Below are 16,366 nucleotides of genomic sequence, written 5' to 3'. Positions count from 1 at the left end.
TATTAATCTGCTTTTTTATTAATATTTTAAAGAGTATTTTATGTATGCAGATGATACTGCTTTAATGCGTTCTTAAACATTGTGACAGGACAAACCTCATCCTTGACACTGTAAAGACTTCAGGCGGAAATAATCATCCAGCCTACTTTCATTAAAGGGAGCCGATCCAGCCTGTGACTGGACAGAAGCACCTTGGGGCTGTGCTTGAAATGGGTTCCTGGCACAGGAAAGAATGTAGTTTCAAAGGAAACTTTAATCCCTCAATGTGGACTCCAACATGTTCCATATGCTCTGTGCTTTTATTGAACGTTTCTGCCTCTTTGTATCATTTGTTGGTTTGAAAAGCCCTCTGAAGCACCAAAACATCCATTAGAAAGAGTAACAACAGCCTGTCAACTGTCAGGAATGTCATTATTGAGTCTGGAATGCACTTACAGGCAGTGTGTTAGGAGCAAGGCAAACACTGCTGTGAGTGATGGGAGGTGTCAGTCACAGGTGTTATTTGGATTTGGGGGCTCTTGCTTATATTAAATCCAGTATTTAGTGATTGTGGATACGTCATTTTTATTCCATCAGATTTTTACGCCACACTTGGCATTAAAATTGTAGAATTCACCATCAGTAGGTTTAGAGATCAGGACCAGGGAGATGGTATTTGGGTAACTGGGATAGTATTTGTCAATCAGCCTGTAATCAATCATTTGTATTAAAACTATTTAACTGAAATGAAAAAGCCCCCAAATTATACAAAAAAGTAATGTCTTTGTTTATACTAGAAAAATATTTCATTGTATAAGATGCATTAGAGCTTCATTTAAACACCACATTTAAAAAAAACAAAACAAAAAAAACAAACATCTTTAAGGATTTTCTCCCTTTGGAAAGTTTTTCTGCCATGTGTGTGTGTGTGTTTTTTTTTTTAATAGCGCCCTCTACAGGCTGTACTCCGTATTTCAGGTATTTATAGATTTCCAGCCTTTTCATTCGGACTGGTTGTGCGTTTTTCCAGACACCGGGACATCGCTCCGTTTTGGGGCCCACTCAGCTTACAAAATAAACCTAAAGTATCCTTTTAGCTGAAGACGGCGCCTCCAGTGGTTTTCTGTGGTTAAAGCAAAGTTTTTTTATCCAGTTGATCTTCCTCAAACATGTCTCCTCCTCAGCACGATGGAAATGTTGCTTTTAAATAAAAGTTGTAAGGATTAAATCATCAGTTGGAGTCAGTGTGCAGAGCTGTTTTTGTTTGTTTTTATCAGTTAATGATAAAGTGAAGAACGATGTTAAAAACAAACTGAAGCATAAAAGCAGATGAAACTAAATTAGTAATGCTGTCAAACATTTCGGCCATGAGTACTTATTTGGGTTTGGTTTGGTGCCGAGTAGAGTTGACTTGCAGCCGCATGTACCTCTGCTTGTCCAACAACCAATTAGAATCCAGGACTGATACGTGCTGGCAGGAAACACCTCAAACGCAGCACAAACTTTAATGTCTATTTAATTGTCATGGCAGAGTTGCAAAGAAAAACATTAAAGAACAGATCTTTCAAAGTAGCAGTCAGTCTTTAATAATAGTGAACGCTTCGTTCAAGTCAAATCCTTCACACGACAGCAAAATAAAACTGACCAATCAATTCAGAACAATTTCTATGGCAGGTTGAAGAGAAACCCTTAAAAATACAACCAAGGATCTTATTTATTTATTTATTTATTTTCCTTTCAGAAATGTTAACTACACAATTAAAGGTTTATACTGATCAAAACATACAGAGTGAAGTAGTTCCACTGGAGACAACTCAAACAAGATTAGTGTCTGATAGAAACATAACATTCATTTTACAATAAAAATATCTGCACAAAAACATCCCCCCCCCCCAAAAAGGAAAAAAAAAATCTCAAAAAAGTGTTACGCAAAAAAATAAAATAAAATGTTTGCTTTTCATCTTTTCAATACAGTCACAAATCACACAGCTGTGGCAACAAATCTCTTTAAAATTTACAGAAATGAAAGGTAAGGATAACCCCCGAACCCCTCCCACCCCCCAGACTTGATTGTATTCATTTTTAAGCGCATATACTGCAATTACAACGGATTCCCGACTGAACGAAAGCTGCACATCAAATCTCAGATATCAAGACTATCAAAAAAGGCACAAACAGACAGGTTGCACAAAGAACTCAGCAGAAGCTTTTTTTTGTTTTATACAACTAATCCCAGTAAGATTTCCAGTGCCCTTTATGTTCTCGCTAACCCCCCCGCCCCCCCAAAAAAGGCTATCTACAGGCGAGTCAAGTCCCGGCAGGCACCTCGGATTACAAGTCCCATCCCAAGTACTGTAGAAGCAAGTGCATTTAATAATCGTGTGACAGACGGGTGTATGCAGCGAGCGCTGGAGCACTGGGACAGACGAATCTCAGCGTCTTTTAATTTGAGTGCAAAAACTGTCATTTCTGCATCAGAGTTTTGGTCATGAACTATATTTTTTTTAGGTAAATCTCTGCAAACTGAACCAAAAATAATATTTTTTCAGATGTTAGCAAAGAGGGAAATCTGATCCAAAAGATTAAAGTATACATTTACAAAGCAAACTTTATTTGTACAGGTCTGTGAGTTTACCGAAAGACCACGCAGTTTTACCCTGATCACTGGGGAAATGTGTTCAGCTGGACCTTTTTTTTTTTTTTTGAACTTTTGAAAGTCACAAAGTTTTACTCTCTTCTGTAAAGCAGTCAAGGTTTGAGGTGTGTCCTCTTTATGTGGATTTTTCTTTTTTTCCTCTGATGCTGATTTGTTTGATTTTGTTTTAAAAACTACAATAAAGTTTGTCTTGGTGGAAAAACGTGTTGAAAGGTACTTTTTGTCAGCAGAATGAAGAATCAGCTTCTTTGACTTCACGTTCAGAACACCTTCCTATCGTGTTTATGCAATATCAGCAGAAACTGAACTGGGGGCCAGCTGTACTGCCATCTGAGTTTATACCACAAGATGGCGCAATGAAACCAGGTGAGCTTAAGGGCTTCAGTCACACAGGCTTAGAGCATCCGCAGCTCATCAGGTTACGATTTTGAGCGGCTGCTGTAAGGTCGACTGATGAGTAATGCTGTGGTAGAACAATGGTTGGTGAGAGGCTGCAGGAAGCTGCGTGCTGTTATTAAGTCAAAGTAGTTTCAGGCCTTGTGACAGGCAAGTCCCGTAGTTTGCAAGAAACATGCCGACTCGTCTGCAAACACCTGTGACAATGAGACCAAGTTACTAACTTACTCAGTGGCTGTTTTTTCCAAGTTTTGGCTGATTAGTCAGCATCTCCCTGATAAATTACAGGTGACTGCATCGCCCTCTTTGCAGCTCTCAGCAACCCAGCCAGTAAAAACCGTGATCTAAACAGACACTGACAGGAGGTCGCGAACCGGCCTCTAGGGAAAAGGGCAGGGCTAAAACTAAATTTACGAGAAAAGGGGCACATATCTGGAACTATCTGAACACATCGATGGGTAACACTGCCCCTAGTGGTAAAAGTTCATTAAACTCTGCAGAGGGTCACTGCAGAAAGTACCTTTAAAACTGCATCACTTCATTTATTACCTGAAGCTTGTGTCCATTCATGGATTCTCATTTTTCTCAATTTGCCATCTTTGCTTCTCAATGAACGGTTCGCTCTAAAGACGACTCCAATTATCCGTCAGTTTGTGCAAAGTTACATGTTCTTTCCAGAAAACTCAGCAGACCCAGAAAACATTTGCTTTCGTCTTAAGTCAGCGCGTTAATCTCGAGTCTTAACGTTCGTTTTTGCCACTTTCATTGGCGTAACATCACGTGGCTGCAGTGATGTTGACGTGTACTCGAGGGAGGTGTCAGTACGCCGTGACATCACAGTCAGAGGTGCAATGGGCTGGCTGGCTGACCGATTATGGCTTGAGTGCATCTCAGCAGAGCTCCGGCGTCCTGTCGTGGCTCCGCTCAGCTTCAGTCTAATGTCATTTAGGTCAGAACTAAAAAAGTAAAACTGAGGTTCTTTGGCTCTGTGATTTATTATCGACCAGAGCAGCTCCGCCCTCGGGGAGATCAACTTTAAAACGACTTAAACTTGGCTCGTCTCCTCAGAGAAACATAAAAATCATGAGTTTACCTCTGCGACTGACCACATGCAGGGGGGAAAAAGGAAAAATCTTTTAATAAAAGATTTCAATTTTGTACTTTAAGTGCAGCAGAGTCAGATTCTTGAAGAATCCATTCAGGTAGATTTTAAATTTGATGTACTCTGAAATGTTTTAATATCGTAACTAACACGAGTCATGCACACCTTACCAAGAGGTTTCAATTTGAATATGCAGTTCTGCAACCCAACCTAAGGTCAGGTGTGCCATTAAAGCCGAATAGATTTAAACAAGCTGAAGCTTTGGGGATTTCATCCCGCTTTTGCTCCCCAAAAGTTTCCAAATCCACACCCACACACACACACACACACACACACACACACCCACACACACACCCACACACACACACACACACACACACACACACACACACACACACGTGTTATTTTTAGGCTCCTCTCACTTGAAAAAAAAAACCTTCAAATTCAACAGTCTTTAATCAGCAGTTACTGACAAAAAGTGGAATTATGGTCTTGACTTCTGCTGCATTTCTTTTTGTTTTTTTAGTTTTACTGCAGTCGGCTGCTGGCGCTGACGCTGCTAACGGCTATCAGCGTTAAAATGTGCAATTTAAAGCAAAAACAAAAACAAAAAACCCCACAACAAAACAAGCATGATCTGTTATATCTGAGTATAATTTCTAACTTTATAATGCCTGGATCCCATTTGTCAGGTTCAGGAAACGTACGTGTGTGTGTGTGTGTGTGTGTGTGTGTGTGTGTGTGTGTGTGTGTGTGTGTGTGTGTGTGTGTGTTTGGCATAAATACAGTTATATGGTTATTCTCCTATTTGCAACCACAACAAGATGTCTCACAGCATGCAGATGGAGTTTATCTAAGAAACAAAAAGTTGAAATCTGAAGAAATAAAGAAAAAAGACAGAAGAAAAATGGACAGAGAGGTTGTGAAAGCGACAGAAAGAAAGAGGACAAAAAGCACCGTGAGTGTGTAAAGTGTGATATACCACAAAAGATAGAACGGACAGAGCCTGGGCGCTCTCCCGGCAGATCCGCCCGGTTTGTGTGGCACTTAACATCGTCGTCTTTGTATACAGAGCTTTTAACAGTCATGCAAAGGGCACAGTTTTATTCTAACAAGGCGAGAGAGAGAGAGAGACAGAGAGACCGAGAGAGATCAACAGAAACTCACAAAGAAGAAGAGAAGAAGACAAAGAAACGGGGAGGCACAACAACATTTCCTCCAGACAAAACAAGCGCTGAGCGGTAACTGAATTCTTGTCCTGATGCGGTAAAGCTCCCCCAACCCACCATGAAAAACACCACCCTGTACATACAGACGTGTGGGAAATTCCTCACAGCTAAGGTGGACACTTTCCTCCTCCAGCTGATGAGACAGGAAATCCTAATTCTCACCTTTAAAATATCTTAAGACTCTTTAGGCCATATATTTATATATGTCTTTATAGGTATACATTTGCATTCGGGCCTTGTGTGTGTTAATTAAAATACAGCGTTTGATAAAACATAGGTCCTCACTGACTGATGGCTTGTTGCCTGCAGACCCTCTGGCTGATTCAGTGATTTCATTGCATAAATCAGGTTGTTAAATTTGGATTTTTTTTCTAAATAGAAGAAAAAACGTAGACTGCATCCCCTGTAACACTGCGACGAGCATTAGAAAACTCCGATCAATGATCCTTAGATGTAACCCTCTGCTGTTTGTGCAATGAAGGCAGAGAAAAGAGCAGCTAGTCTATGACCATCATTCAACTGGACATTAAAGGTCTTGAATAGTAACTCCCCCCCCAACCCCTGTTGTTTGAGACACACAGGTAGAAAAAAAATGCTTAACTTGGCTTAAAACACACAACCCCAACCACCCCTGTAAGCTGTGATGTGACCCCGCCCTCCCCTCACCTGTCCTCACCTCCGAGAGAGAACGAGAGAAAAAGAAAGCAAAACGGAGGATGATCTGATTGATTGATTCCTGACGCCATTCCTGAGCAAAGTGGATTTGACGAGTGAGACCCAAGGAATCCAGGAGATGTGGACATCGGCAGAGGAGCATTCAAACAAAAACAAACCCAAACTAAAAAAAATAAAATAAAATAAAAATGAATAATAAAATATCACAGCAACAGTGTGGAGGCGGGGAGGAGCAGTGGCAACGCAGGAGCCAGTCCGCAGAATCATCTGGAAGGAGAAGGAAACAGAGACGCCGTGATGAGCCGCCATACTGAACCCAAGACTCATAACACTGAGCATCCAGCAGAGGGGGGGTGGAGCCTATCCCAGCTGTCGTAGGGCGAGAGGCGGGGCACACCCTGGACAGGTCCCCAGTCTGTTGCAGGGCTAACACACACACAGATAACCATTCCCACTCACATTTACACCTGTGGGCAACTTAGAGTTTAACATGTGGGGACAGTAAGAAAGATGGTTTTAAAAAGCTCTCTGTAGCATTATTATATCACAGCTTCAGGGTCATCATTTATACTTCCGCCTTAAATCTCATCGGTTACATCATAAATCAAACCCTATGCTGTGACCTGGCATGTATGCAACTCCCTAGAAATGTAGGTACAGGCGACGACTGATTGGCTTGTCAGTCACGCCATTTCCTCCTTCGCATGTGCAGCTATTTATTCTGACGCCTTTTTTTTTTTTTTTTTAAACGAACGGATCAACTCAAAGAGAGAAAATGAAGCATGCTCACCGTGCCCACCATTATGTAGCAGAATATAGAGATTAAATGCAGAAGCAAGACCTCAAAGGGTTGATGAATGAAGCAGCAGGTGTCTTAATAACAGAGCTGTGATACTGAGAAGTCACTTAACAGCTTTTTATCCTGGCTTCAAACTTTTTTAATATAATGGTGCTTTTTCAGTCTTAAACTTCATCGACGTCCAAAGATAATCACATTATTGTGTTATTGTGTTTGTTGTACCATTTATTTGTAGATTCGAAATATATTTTCCCTTTCTGATCTGTGATGAAATCACTCCAAATCATTTGTAATACTAATAAAACACTTAAATAGTTATTTTAGTCTAATCTCGCCTATAATTACAAAAATAATATTTTGGCGCTTACTGCTGTTGCAGCAGGGGGCAAAAACGAACCTTCTGGCAGATCTAGTGCTGACGCCTGCACACAGTCATACAGTAGCTTTGTGGGGAGGCTGTAGGTCAGGAGGTAAAGCAGCATCTACTGATCGGAAGGCCGGTGCTTCGATCCCTGGCTGCTCCAGTCTGCAAGCCACATATCCCTGGGCAAGATACTAACCCCACATCACTTAAACATAGAAGAAAGTGCTTGTATGAATGGGCGAATGAGGCTGTTGTATAAAGCACTATATAAGAATCAGTCAATTTTATAATGCTATACTTTTCCTGTACGTTTCACAGCGCGTTTATTTTTAACCCCGGTCCATGTTTGAACTCTTCCTCTTTCATGTGAACGTGCTGCATAGATAAACCCCGGGTAGACTTATGCAGCTGATAACTGTGTTCACGTGACCCTTTAGCCTGATTGCTGATGTTAGATCAAGCAAAGCTACATAATGGAAAGCTACCCTGGCTATGATGCATTTGCTTGACAGCCCAGGCCCCAGGAGATGAGTGCAGCGCAGAAAGGCAGCACTTTTACAGATAACCAGATCTGCAGATACTGAAACAAGGAACTAAAAAAATGCAAACATGCTCAGTGCTCTAATCTGGGAGGTGTCGCACAACAGACTCACTTTCACTGCACTCGTGTTATGCTTCAAGACATGCACAGTGGAAACACAGTAATTACACACAGCCCGTCTTGTGCACAAAGAGGATGATGGGCTATAAAATGTAGAGCTGATAGCTATTATCACAAAAGGAGGCCTGTCAGGAAGCAGCTGGTGGTGAGCAGAGATCAGCGAGGGAGGGGACAAACAAAAACAATCTCTCCAAATTTTCATTTCAATCCAGACGTGTTTTTAACTGTATAATTTGCCAAAATCCTTTCTGAAGGAAATGACACTTTAGCTGTTAAGAGTGGTGAGTATCCATTTTAGCATCAGTGCATCTGTCAAATAAAGAATTACATTGCAACAATAAACTGGGTAGTTTACATTGTTTAAAGAAACTTTTAGAACTACATAATAATAATTCTTGATATGACAAAGTTATTACTGTCAGACGCTGCACAGACAGCTCGTCTCCCATCTGACTCCCTCACAATCAGCTGATTGTATTTGCACAATGATGTCTGCATATTTAATGACGCCATGCGACTCTTCACCTTCATTCCAAGAATATCAACACGATTACAGAGAATCGGTATCGTGATGCACATCACAGTTTCATCAGCAAAACACGAATTTGAGGTTTTCTATCTGACTGTACTTTTGGAGGTTTTCTCACACAAGTCATCAGAAAACGGAGCAAACACCCAGGCCAGCGATGCCGGTTTCTGATCCTCTATGCCATTTATATTCAACTGATGCAGTTTCAGTTATTAAAACTTTCATACGGTGCTTAACAAACCTGTCAGATCACCTGTCATAGAAACAAGAAAACAAATATCAAAGTGTTTGGCACTGTATATGCCCTGATAGTAATCACAGAAAAACACCTTTAGCTGAGATGTTGTATCTTAAACAAAAGAAGGTGCAGCAGATTTCTATAACACAGCAAACATCAGATACTTGCGTCACTTCCCAGTATGTTTATGACTTCACCAGATAACAGGACATGAGCCTTTTTCACTTTTTCATAATTAATCTTTTGCTCATACCGAAGCTGCTGGCCAGAGGCTGACTCACAGCTCACGGTAGCTTTAGCCACTTTCCTTTTGTTAGCTTTTGTAAAATGTCCATATTCAGCTGAAGGAGTCTGATTAGCTTTGTTGTTAGGAGCATTTTTGTTGCAGTCCCCTGAGGTTTACTTTAACAACTCCAACCAGCTTATAATCAGTCATAAGTGAGGGTGACTGGCCAGTCACCAAACATCTAAGGTGGGTCAGATGGCACATTAGCAACCGCAGAATCTGGAGCTAGGGAGCTAGATGCAACTTCAGGATGTTTCATGTATGTGCCATTGGTTAGTGTGAGAGGACGGACTGATGACCTCAGCCACTTAAAGACAGTACATCAGATACCCTGTAACCGGCAAACCAGCGTTAGCTCAGGGTTTGTTTGATTCCCAAAACCAAAGAACGTTCGTCCGTTTCAAATGGCTAACACAGGTTAGCCATTTGAATGAATAGTGGCATTGTAAAGCGCTTTGGGTGCCTTGAAAAGCGCTATATAAATCCAATCCATTATTATTACTAGTGTTGCTCACTGCTGACAGTGTGGGAGCAGAACAGAGGCACCGAAGCGAGGCATGAGCTAAGGAACATTAAAGTCTTATCATTTAGAGTTTCTTGGAATATCTGTCCCACACCCTTCACACTAAACTATACCGAATTTAACTTGCGTTACAATCAATTCACACATTGGCAATAGGGAAAAAATAAGTCTTAATACATGGTAAATGCTGCATATTGAAAAATCTAAATTTCATACCACAGAACAATTTTTGTGTCTTGCTTTGGATACAAATTGATGGCAGTAAAGCACAACTCACTACATTTAAAGTGCTTAGATGGATGGTTTTAAGTGGTTTTATCCTGTCCAGTACCTCGGCTTCGTACTCAACAAAAGCAAAATTTAAACTTACTCTGTGAGGTCCTGACTACAGCTCTTAAACAGATGAGCTGTTAAATTTAACCCCAGTGATCCTGAGCAGATTTCAACGCGGGAACACGACTCACTCCACCGCGCTTTGAAGCAGCGGAGGTGGGACAGTCATGAGGATCTCCCTGATCTTTATGACCTTGGAAAAGTTGGTTGTTGTGTACTTCTTAACAAATTGCTCATAGTTTTGTGTCACCAGCCCCTGCAGGTTATTTTTCAGTAGTTTAGGGTTATAAGTTGGGCTGCAGTGATGTGTACTTACCTGTGTGGGATGTTAGGACCTAAAGCTGGGCTGGAAACGTGCAGTTTCTTGAAAGATGAGCTCCTTCAGCGTCTCTTTGGGTAGGTCATCTAGCTCCATGTCAAACTTAAATGGGGCCTCGGCAACAGGCTAAAGACAGAGAGCAAAGAGGGCAGAGTGAGGTAAATGTTCATGGAGACTTTAGGTTTGGCTCCAACAGAGCAGCTAAGTCACAAACAACCACAAAAGAAATTAAGAACATTTTTAGATCAGAGAAACATGCAGGCAGCTTTTTGGACAACGCCACTACCATCACTTTGAGATCAAAGTTATGACTGAAGTGCACGTTTGAGCTTTAATTCAAGCAGCTCAATGGAAATTTGCATCAACTGTTTTGCAATTACAGACATTTGTATTTCCATTTTCTTAGCCTCAAAATTAATTGAACAAACTAACAATTTTAAACATAAAAACTGTGTTTAATATTTAATGGAAATCTTGTGTGGCCCGTTTCATTACATTCCTGCACCATGTTTGACAGAGGATGTGGTGTGCTTTGGGTTAATGAGCCGTTTCTCTCCTCCTCAATTTTCTCTTGATTTCATCTTTCCAAAGAATATTTGAAGGCTCTTTTAGACGTTTGCTGCCAGTCTAATCTGGCCTTCCTGGTCCTGAGTGTACAAGGTTGCATTTGGTGGCTCGTGATTGCAGACTTTGATATGTTTACCTACTCAAGAGTGACAAAATTCTCTGAAACTGTTTTTATTAACCATGAAAATAATTTGGCAGTCATCCACTTCAGTTGCTTGCTGTGGTATTTCAGATGCATCTGCTGACGAGTGCATTCATTCGTTTTAGCGGCGACTGGTTCTTGTAAGATGCTTTTCTACTTTATTTGAACACCTAAAAACAATTTCTAACTACAAGCACAATTCATGCCATAATATTTTTTCTTACACTTTTAAGCGTACATTCACCCTCTGACGGTCTTCACTCCCATCGTTATCTTTGAACCTCATGTTGAGGATCAGGCCTGAACTGAACATGAGCCTCTGAAAATGGAGGACTCAGTATTTATATATATATAAAAAACTGCATATGGAATACAGCACCTGCTAAAACAGTTCAATACTTCTGCTGAACTCCTTGAATTAAAGCTGGAAATCTGCTCTTCAATCATCTTGTAAAATAACAAAAGTTGTGCTGTTTTTTTGAACCCAGGTGATCCATATAGCACAAGATGCCTGACCCACCTCATCTGTGGGGTCGTAGTATTGTTCCAGGTAGGGGTGTGCCAGTGCCTCCTCCACCTCGATCCTCTTGTGAGGGTTAAAGGTCAACATCTTGTCCAGCAGGTCCAGAGCTGTAACACAAAGATGGACTTACTGTAGGTGACTCTGAAACAACAACAATATCCTTGTCTGTCCACTAGAGGTCCTAGTCTACATCCAACATGTTATCATTGTTTTAAACCATCCTTTGACACCAAAGTCTGTCAGTCCACCTCTGATCAGCTCTTTACTGAACACGAATTTGATGCATCTCTTCATCCAACCTTCATCCAACCTTAATACTGTGTGACAATGAGGGGTTCAGCTTACTGAATTTGCAGAATGGCTCTAATAAACATCTGTGTTAGCCTGTGTCACTGCATGATATCAGTTTGGAAGATGTCATGGTGATACGGTGAATATGTGGTGACTCATTGTGAAGTGTTGTAAACAGAAAAGGATTTAAGAGCAATATCGCGTCATCCACCTGCACTGCTTTTGTGCTCTGAGTAAAGGTTTGGCCACAGTTCTTGAGTTTGACCAAATCCATCATTCAGCTTCTCTCTGTGAATTTTACAGCTTCTGAGGACGTTTTTCTTAAGTAAACTCAAATTTACACTGTGTAAATATTATCATCAGCTTCTCTCTGAATTTGGCTTCAGGCTGCCTGTTGGTGGACTCACATTGTGATTACCAAAGATTTTACTAAAGCTTTTCTCACTATGTTGAAATGGCACTCTGCCTTTATTAGCACTGTTCTTATGAATGATTTGATTTAATTTCAGCAGTGAAGGAGACAGAAAACCATCATGCACAGAAAAACCAACTGAACCTGCAAAAACATCATTAGAGTGTAGTGAGTGTGTTTGAGCCCCAAAGTCCAGATGTTGTGACTACTGTGACTGCTGTGTGTTGTGCCAGGGCACAGGTCATCAAAGAAGTAGACACAACATGAATGTAATGTGATGTGTATGAGGTGAGCCAGGTGTAGGCAATCATTTTTCTCCCCGCTCTATAAAACGAAATTCTCTCAGGAAATGTTTAACATTTACTAATCCCCTGATGACCAAATACTGCGGTTATGGTGAGATTCCACCTCTTACCTTTTGGATCAGCGTTGGGAAAGAGACGGTTCCACGGCACTTTGCAGCGCAAAGGCAGTGACAAGAGATAGTTCCTGGCTTTAATGTTGATGATGCAGTTGAGATCCTCCTGTGAGGGAGAACCCAGAATTCCTGGAGGACAAATAGAAAATCATAAAGACAATCAGATTTTGTTCTTTTATGATAAATAAATGATATGTAAAATGATAAATGATATGATATGTAACAATTTGCAGAGCCTCCGCTAAAAGTTTATACTGAAAGGAAAAATTCTCAAAAACGGACAAAAACATTCAGACCGCACAACGAACGGACAGATGGGAGAAGCAACATGTGGTCTAGCACCAAGAGACAAAAAAGTCCGACTTGATAAGGACATATTAGTGTCTACGGTATCTATGGACTGGCACCAGGAAGCTGTTGCGACTGAGTGTGAAGTCTAAAGGTATCAAAGTTTTTCTTACAGACTAAATAACGCAGCTGAGTCACACCATAATGATACACTGTACTACCAAACAAATACAGACCAAACAAATTCATTATCAGGAAAAACAAAGTTCATCATGGAGGACTCGGCTTGGTCAGACCATCTCCAAAACAAAACAGGTTCCCAGTATGAGGCAGCGAGTACCAAGCAAAAGGAATCCAAGAGGGAATAACTGGAATAACCAGTAACCGGTGCAGACGTTTACTGATTACATGGCCACTGTTGCTCAAACTGGAGAAAACCTCAATGCTTGCTATGATAGACCCACAAAGCAATGCACTACACAGCCACAGAGCCCCAGCTGAACCCCAGCCACCACCTGAGCTGAACAATGGAGCAATAGAAGTGACTCAGGTGTGTGCGGTTTGTGGGGATCATGGGATTCATCTAGATGTGTGTTTGACTTATAGACCCATAACCTAACCCTAACATCTCTGATCCGTTCTGGCAGATTCATTTTGCAGGAGGCTTTAATTTTGTGGCCTATGGGCTAAATGTCAGCCTCTGTGGACTTACACATCAACACAACTCATTTGAATTTTTAAAAAATGGAAAGTTCTACATGTTTACTGCATGCAAAGTTTATTTTTACCCAAAATATGGTTAAGCTGATCCAAGTAATGCTTCCCCGGAAAGATTGGCCTGTTGGACAGCATCTCAGCCAGGATGCAACCCACTGACCAGATGTCTATGGACTTGGTGTAGCCCTGAAATCAAGTAGAACAGACATAATCATGATTACAGTAACTAACTTAGTTATACACAGCATTAATATACCATGTGCCTATCAAGTGCTGCAAGTCATTTTAAATTATTCCAACTAGTATTTAGAAATTAAAGTTTAAGACTTGAAATAGAAATACAAAGTTTAAAGATATTATCACTAACAGGGTCGTCGTTTTCCAATCAACACGTTTCAATGGAGGGCACAAAGTATTTTTTAAGTTGGGAAAACCTAAAAACACTAAACATACTCCACTGTTACTCTACTCGCCTTTGAGTTGAGCATGATCTCAGGAGCTCGGTACCAACGAGTGGCAACGTACTCTGTGAGGAAACCAGTGTGATCGTGGTCGGGATCAGCCACACGAGCCAAACCAAAGTCACAGATCTACAAAAAAATGAGAAAGGCACAAGAAATTGTCACATTAGAGGACACAACATAAAAATTATAGGCTGTAAAACGTTGAGAGTCTCCACAGCAGATTTGTATTGGTGAGGATTTATGACAACATTAAGTTATTTAATCATGAAATCATGATGAAAATATGTCTGGTGTTAGTTAAACCACCATACGAGGAGGTCTTTCCCGTGACAAGAAAAATATCTGAATGGGGCCTTAAGGGTAAGTGCCTGAAAACAAGCATTTAAATGAAGCCAGCATCTGCTTGAGACGCTACCTTGAGATCACAGGTGGTATTGAGCAGAAGGTTGGAAGGCTTCAGGTCACGGTGTAGTACGTTGGCAGAGTGGATATACTTGAGCCCTCGCAGGATCTGGTAGAGGAAGTAGCAGATGTGGTCATTGCTCAGGTGTTGAGTCTTCAGGAGCTTGTACAGATCTGTTTCCATTAGATCCTGGACAATATATCTGCACGGTTCCAGGTTAAGGAAAGTCGGCTTTTATACTGAAAAAAATCACTCACACACACGTGTGTATTTATATCCTTGCAGGGACATCTCATTGACATAATGCTTTCCCTGGCCGCTTACCCTAACCATCAAAAATGGATGCCTAACCCTAACCTAATCGTGACCCTGACACTAAAACGACATTTTGGTCCCCACAAGTAGAGTAAACTTACAATTTTTGGCCCCCACAAAGATGCTCACTCACTCACTCACTCACTCACTCACACACACACACACACACACACACACGTAGCCAAAACACTTGAGGATTCAAAACAGAGTTTCACAATCTAACGTGTGGCGTCAGAGTGACTACATACATCATTTACAGACAGTCAATAGTCATGACTCACTTACGAGGCCATTATTAGTCAGTATGGTAAATTTTGATAAATGTATTCATCATGCTGAAAGCTCACTGACATTTAAGTTCAGTAAAACTATTCACTGTTTTACGTTTCTTTGTTTTTTTTGTTAAAGGAAGACTTGATAAGAGCAAAGGCGGATGCACAGCTGCAAAAATACAAAACTATCTGATCAATTGTTGGGTCTTTTAGGACTTTTAGTCAAGTTTCAAAGTCCCTAAGCATGAGGATTCTGATTGGTGCTCTTGAGGCCAATATGTACTGAAACTGGTCCAGGTGGACTCCACCTCCCTGACGACTCTTGGTGAAAGAAAGCCAGTGCAATTTAGTATTTGTTCTTGGGCACATGCTTGTGTTGCCAGGCTGAGCAGCTGCAGGCTTCAGTCACAGACGCAGTGTAAAACTATACACAGTGCCTGCAGGCTTGATAGTCTGCTACCATTTGGCTACAGCGAAAAGCATCTCTGCCAACTGTATGGCGACAGGTGGCTATTATGTAATGGAAGACAAATAAAAACCTCTTGACCACAAACGTTTGGTGGTAATACCAATCTGACCAGCAGCTAAAGAAAACCATCAAACACAAGAATGAGACGCTTTACACTCAAACATGCTTCAGTGAGGATACACATCCTTCATCTGCTCGATGGTCGGTGCACGGATAATGTCGTTGATTCCGATAATGTTCTCGTGCTTGAAGCGCAGAAGGATTTTGATCTCTCTCAGGGTTCGCTGGCAGTAGGTCTGGTGCTCAAAGGGGCTGATCTTCTTGATGGCCACGCGTATCTTGTTCTCCCGGTCGTAGGCAGAGCTGTATTTAAAAAAAAACAAAAACCCCAAAATAAGACAAAAATGCAAACCTTTTAAATCCATAAAACTCAAATGCCAGATATGTGCAATAACTGCATTAATTTATAATTACGATTCAGAACCACTTATTAGGACAGAAAGGCCGCAGGTGACCAAGACTTTCTCGCTGTGGTGATGGTGCTAACACAGCTAAGAACATGGCCTTTGTGGTGAAAGTGAGTCACACTCTCTCCTCTGTGAATGCCCAGCTGTGCCCAAAACTGAGCACAGCCATTATCCAAATGTTGAAAACCATGTTTTCAAGTTGGGATGGTAAATATGAGAATCAATCAAAGAAATACAGACCAAGGGTCACTGAGCTGATGGAGCACACCTCACTAAGATGAACTGCTCAGGACTCTCCCTCTCTTCCACACCTGGAATCAAGGTTTTTTCCCCCTTTAATTGCCTTAAGTCAATGTTTGGTGGAGACTGTGCAGACTGTAGTCAATGTAATCAATATTAAAGCTATAACCAATATCGCACAAAATAACACTTGATATAATCAATTTCTTCCATATCCAGCTCTAAGCTTCTGTGCTTACTGGGCCAAGCAAGTTCAACAAGTGCAGCCTGAAGAACCACACATGTCACA

The 16,366-nt window shown here is 41.1% G+C and overlaps 1 protein-coding gene across 1 annotated transcript in view; it reads right to left on the bottom strand.

The window, feature by feature from the left end:
• Positions 1–1,687: 1,687 nt before the first annotated feature.
• The window catches only part of mapk1 (mitogen-activated protein kinase 1), a 40,746-nt gene continuing 26,067 nt past the window's right edge, over positions 1,688–16,366 (bottom strand). The window contains exons 2-9 of the mRNA XM_082555084.1: positions 15,551–15,733; positions 14,327–14,516; positions 13,921–14,037; positions 13,519–13,633; positions 12,440–12,571; positions 11,319–11,428; positions 10,087–10,215; positions 1,688–6,304 (exon numbers count right to left, since the gene is read on the bottom strand). Coding sequence (XP_082411210.1) covers positions 10,099–10,215; positions 11,319–11,428; positions 12,440–12,571; positions 13,519–13,633; positions 13,921–14,037; positions 14,327–14,516; positions 15,551–15,733 — 964 coding nt within the window. The 3' untranslated portion in view covers positions 1,688–6,304; positions 10,087–10,098. The remainder of the gene's footprint in view (positions 6,305–10,086; positions 10,216–11,318; positions 11,429–12,439; positions 12,572–13,518; positions 13,634–13,920; positions 14,038–14,326; positions 14,517–15,550; positions 15,734–16,366) is intronic.

The sequence above is a fragment of the Aulonocara stuartgranti genome, assembly GCF_965226115.1.
Source record: "Aulonocara stuartgranti genome assembly, chromosome: 12".
Classification (NCBI taxonomy): Eukaryota; Metazoa; Chordata; class Actinopteri; order Cichliformes; family Cichlidae; genus Aulonocara; species Aulonocara stuartgranti.
The sequence above is the reverse complement of the archived record's forward strand: the minus strand, read 5'-3'. Positions and strand labels throughout refer to the sequence as shown.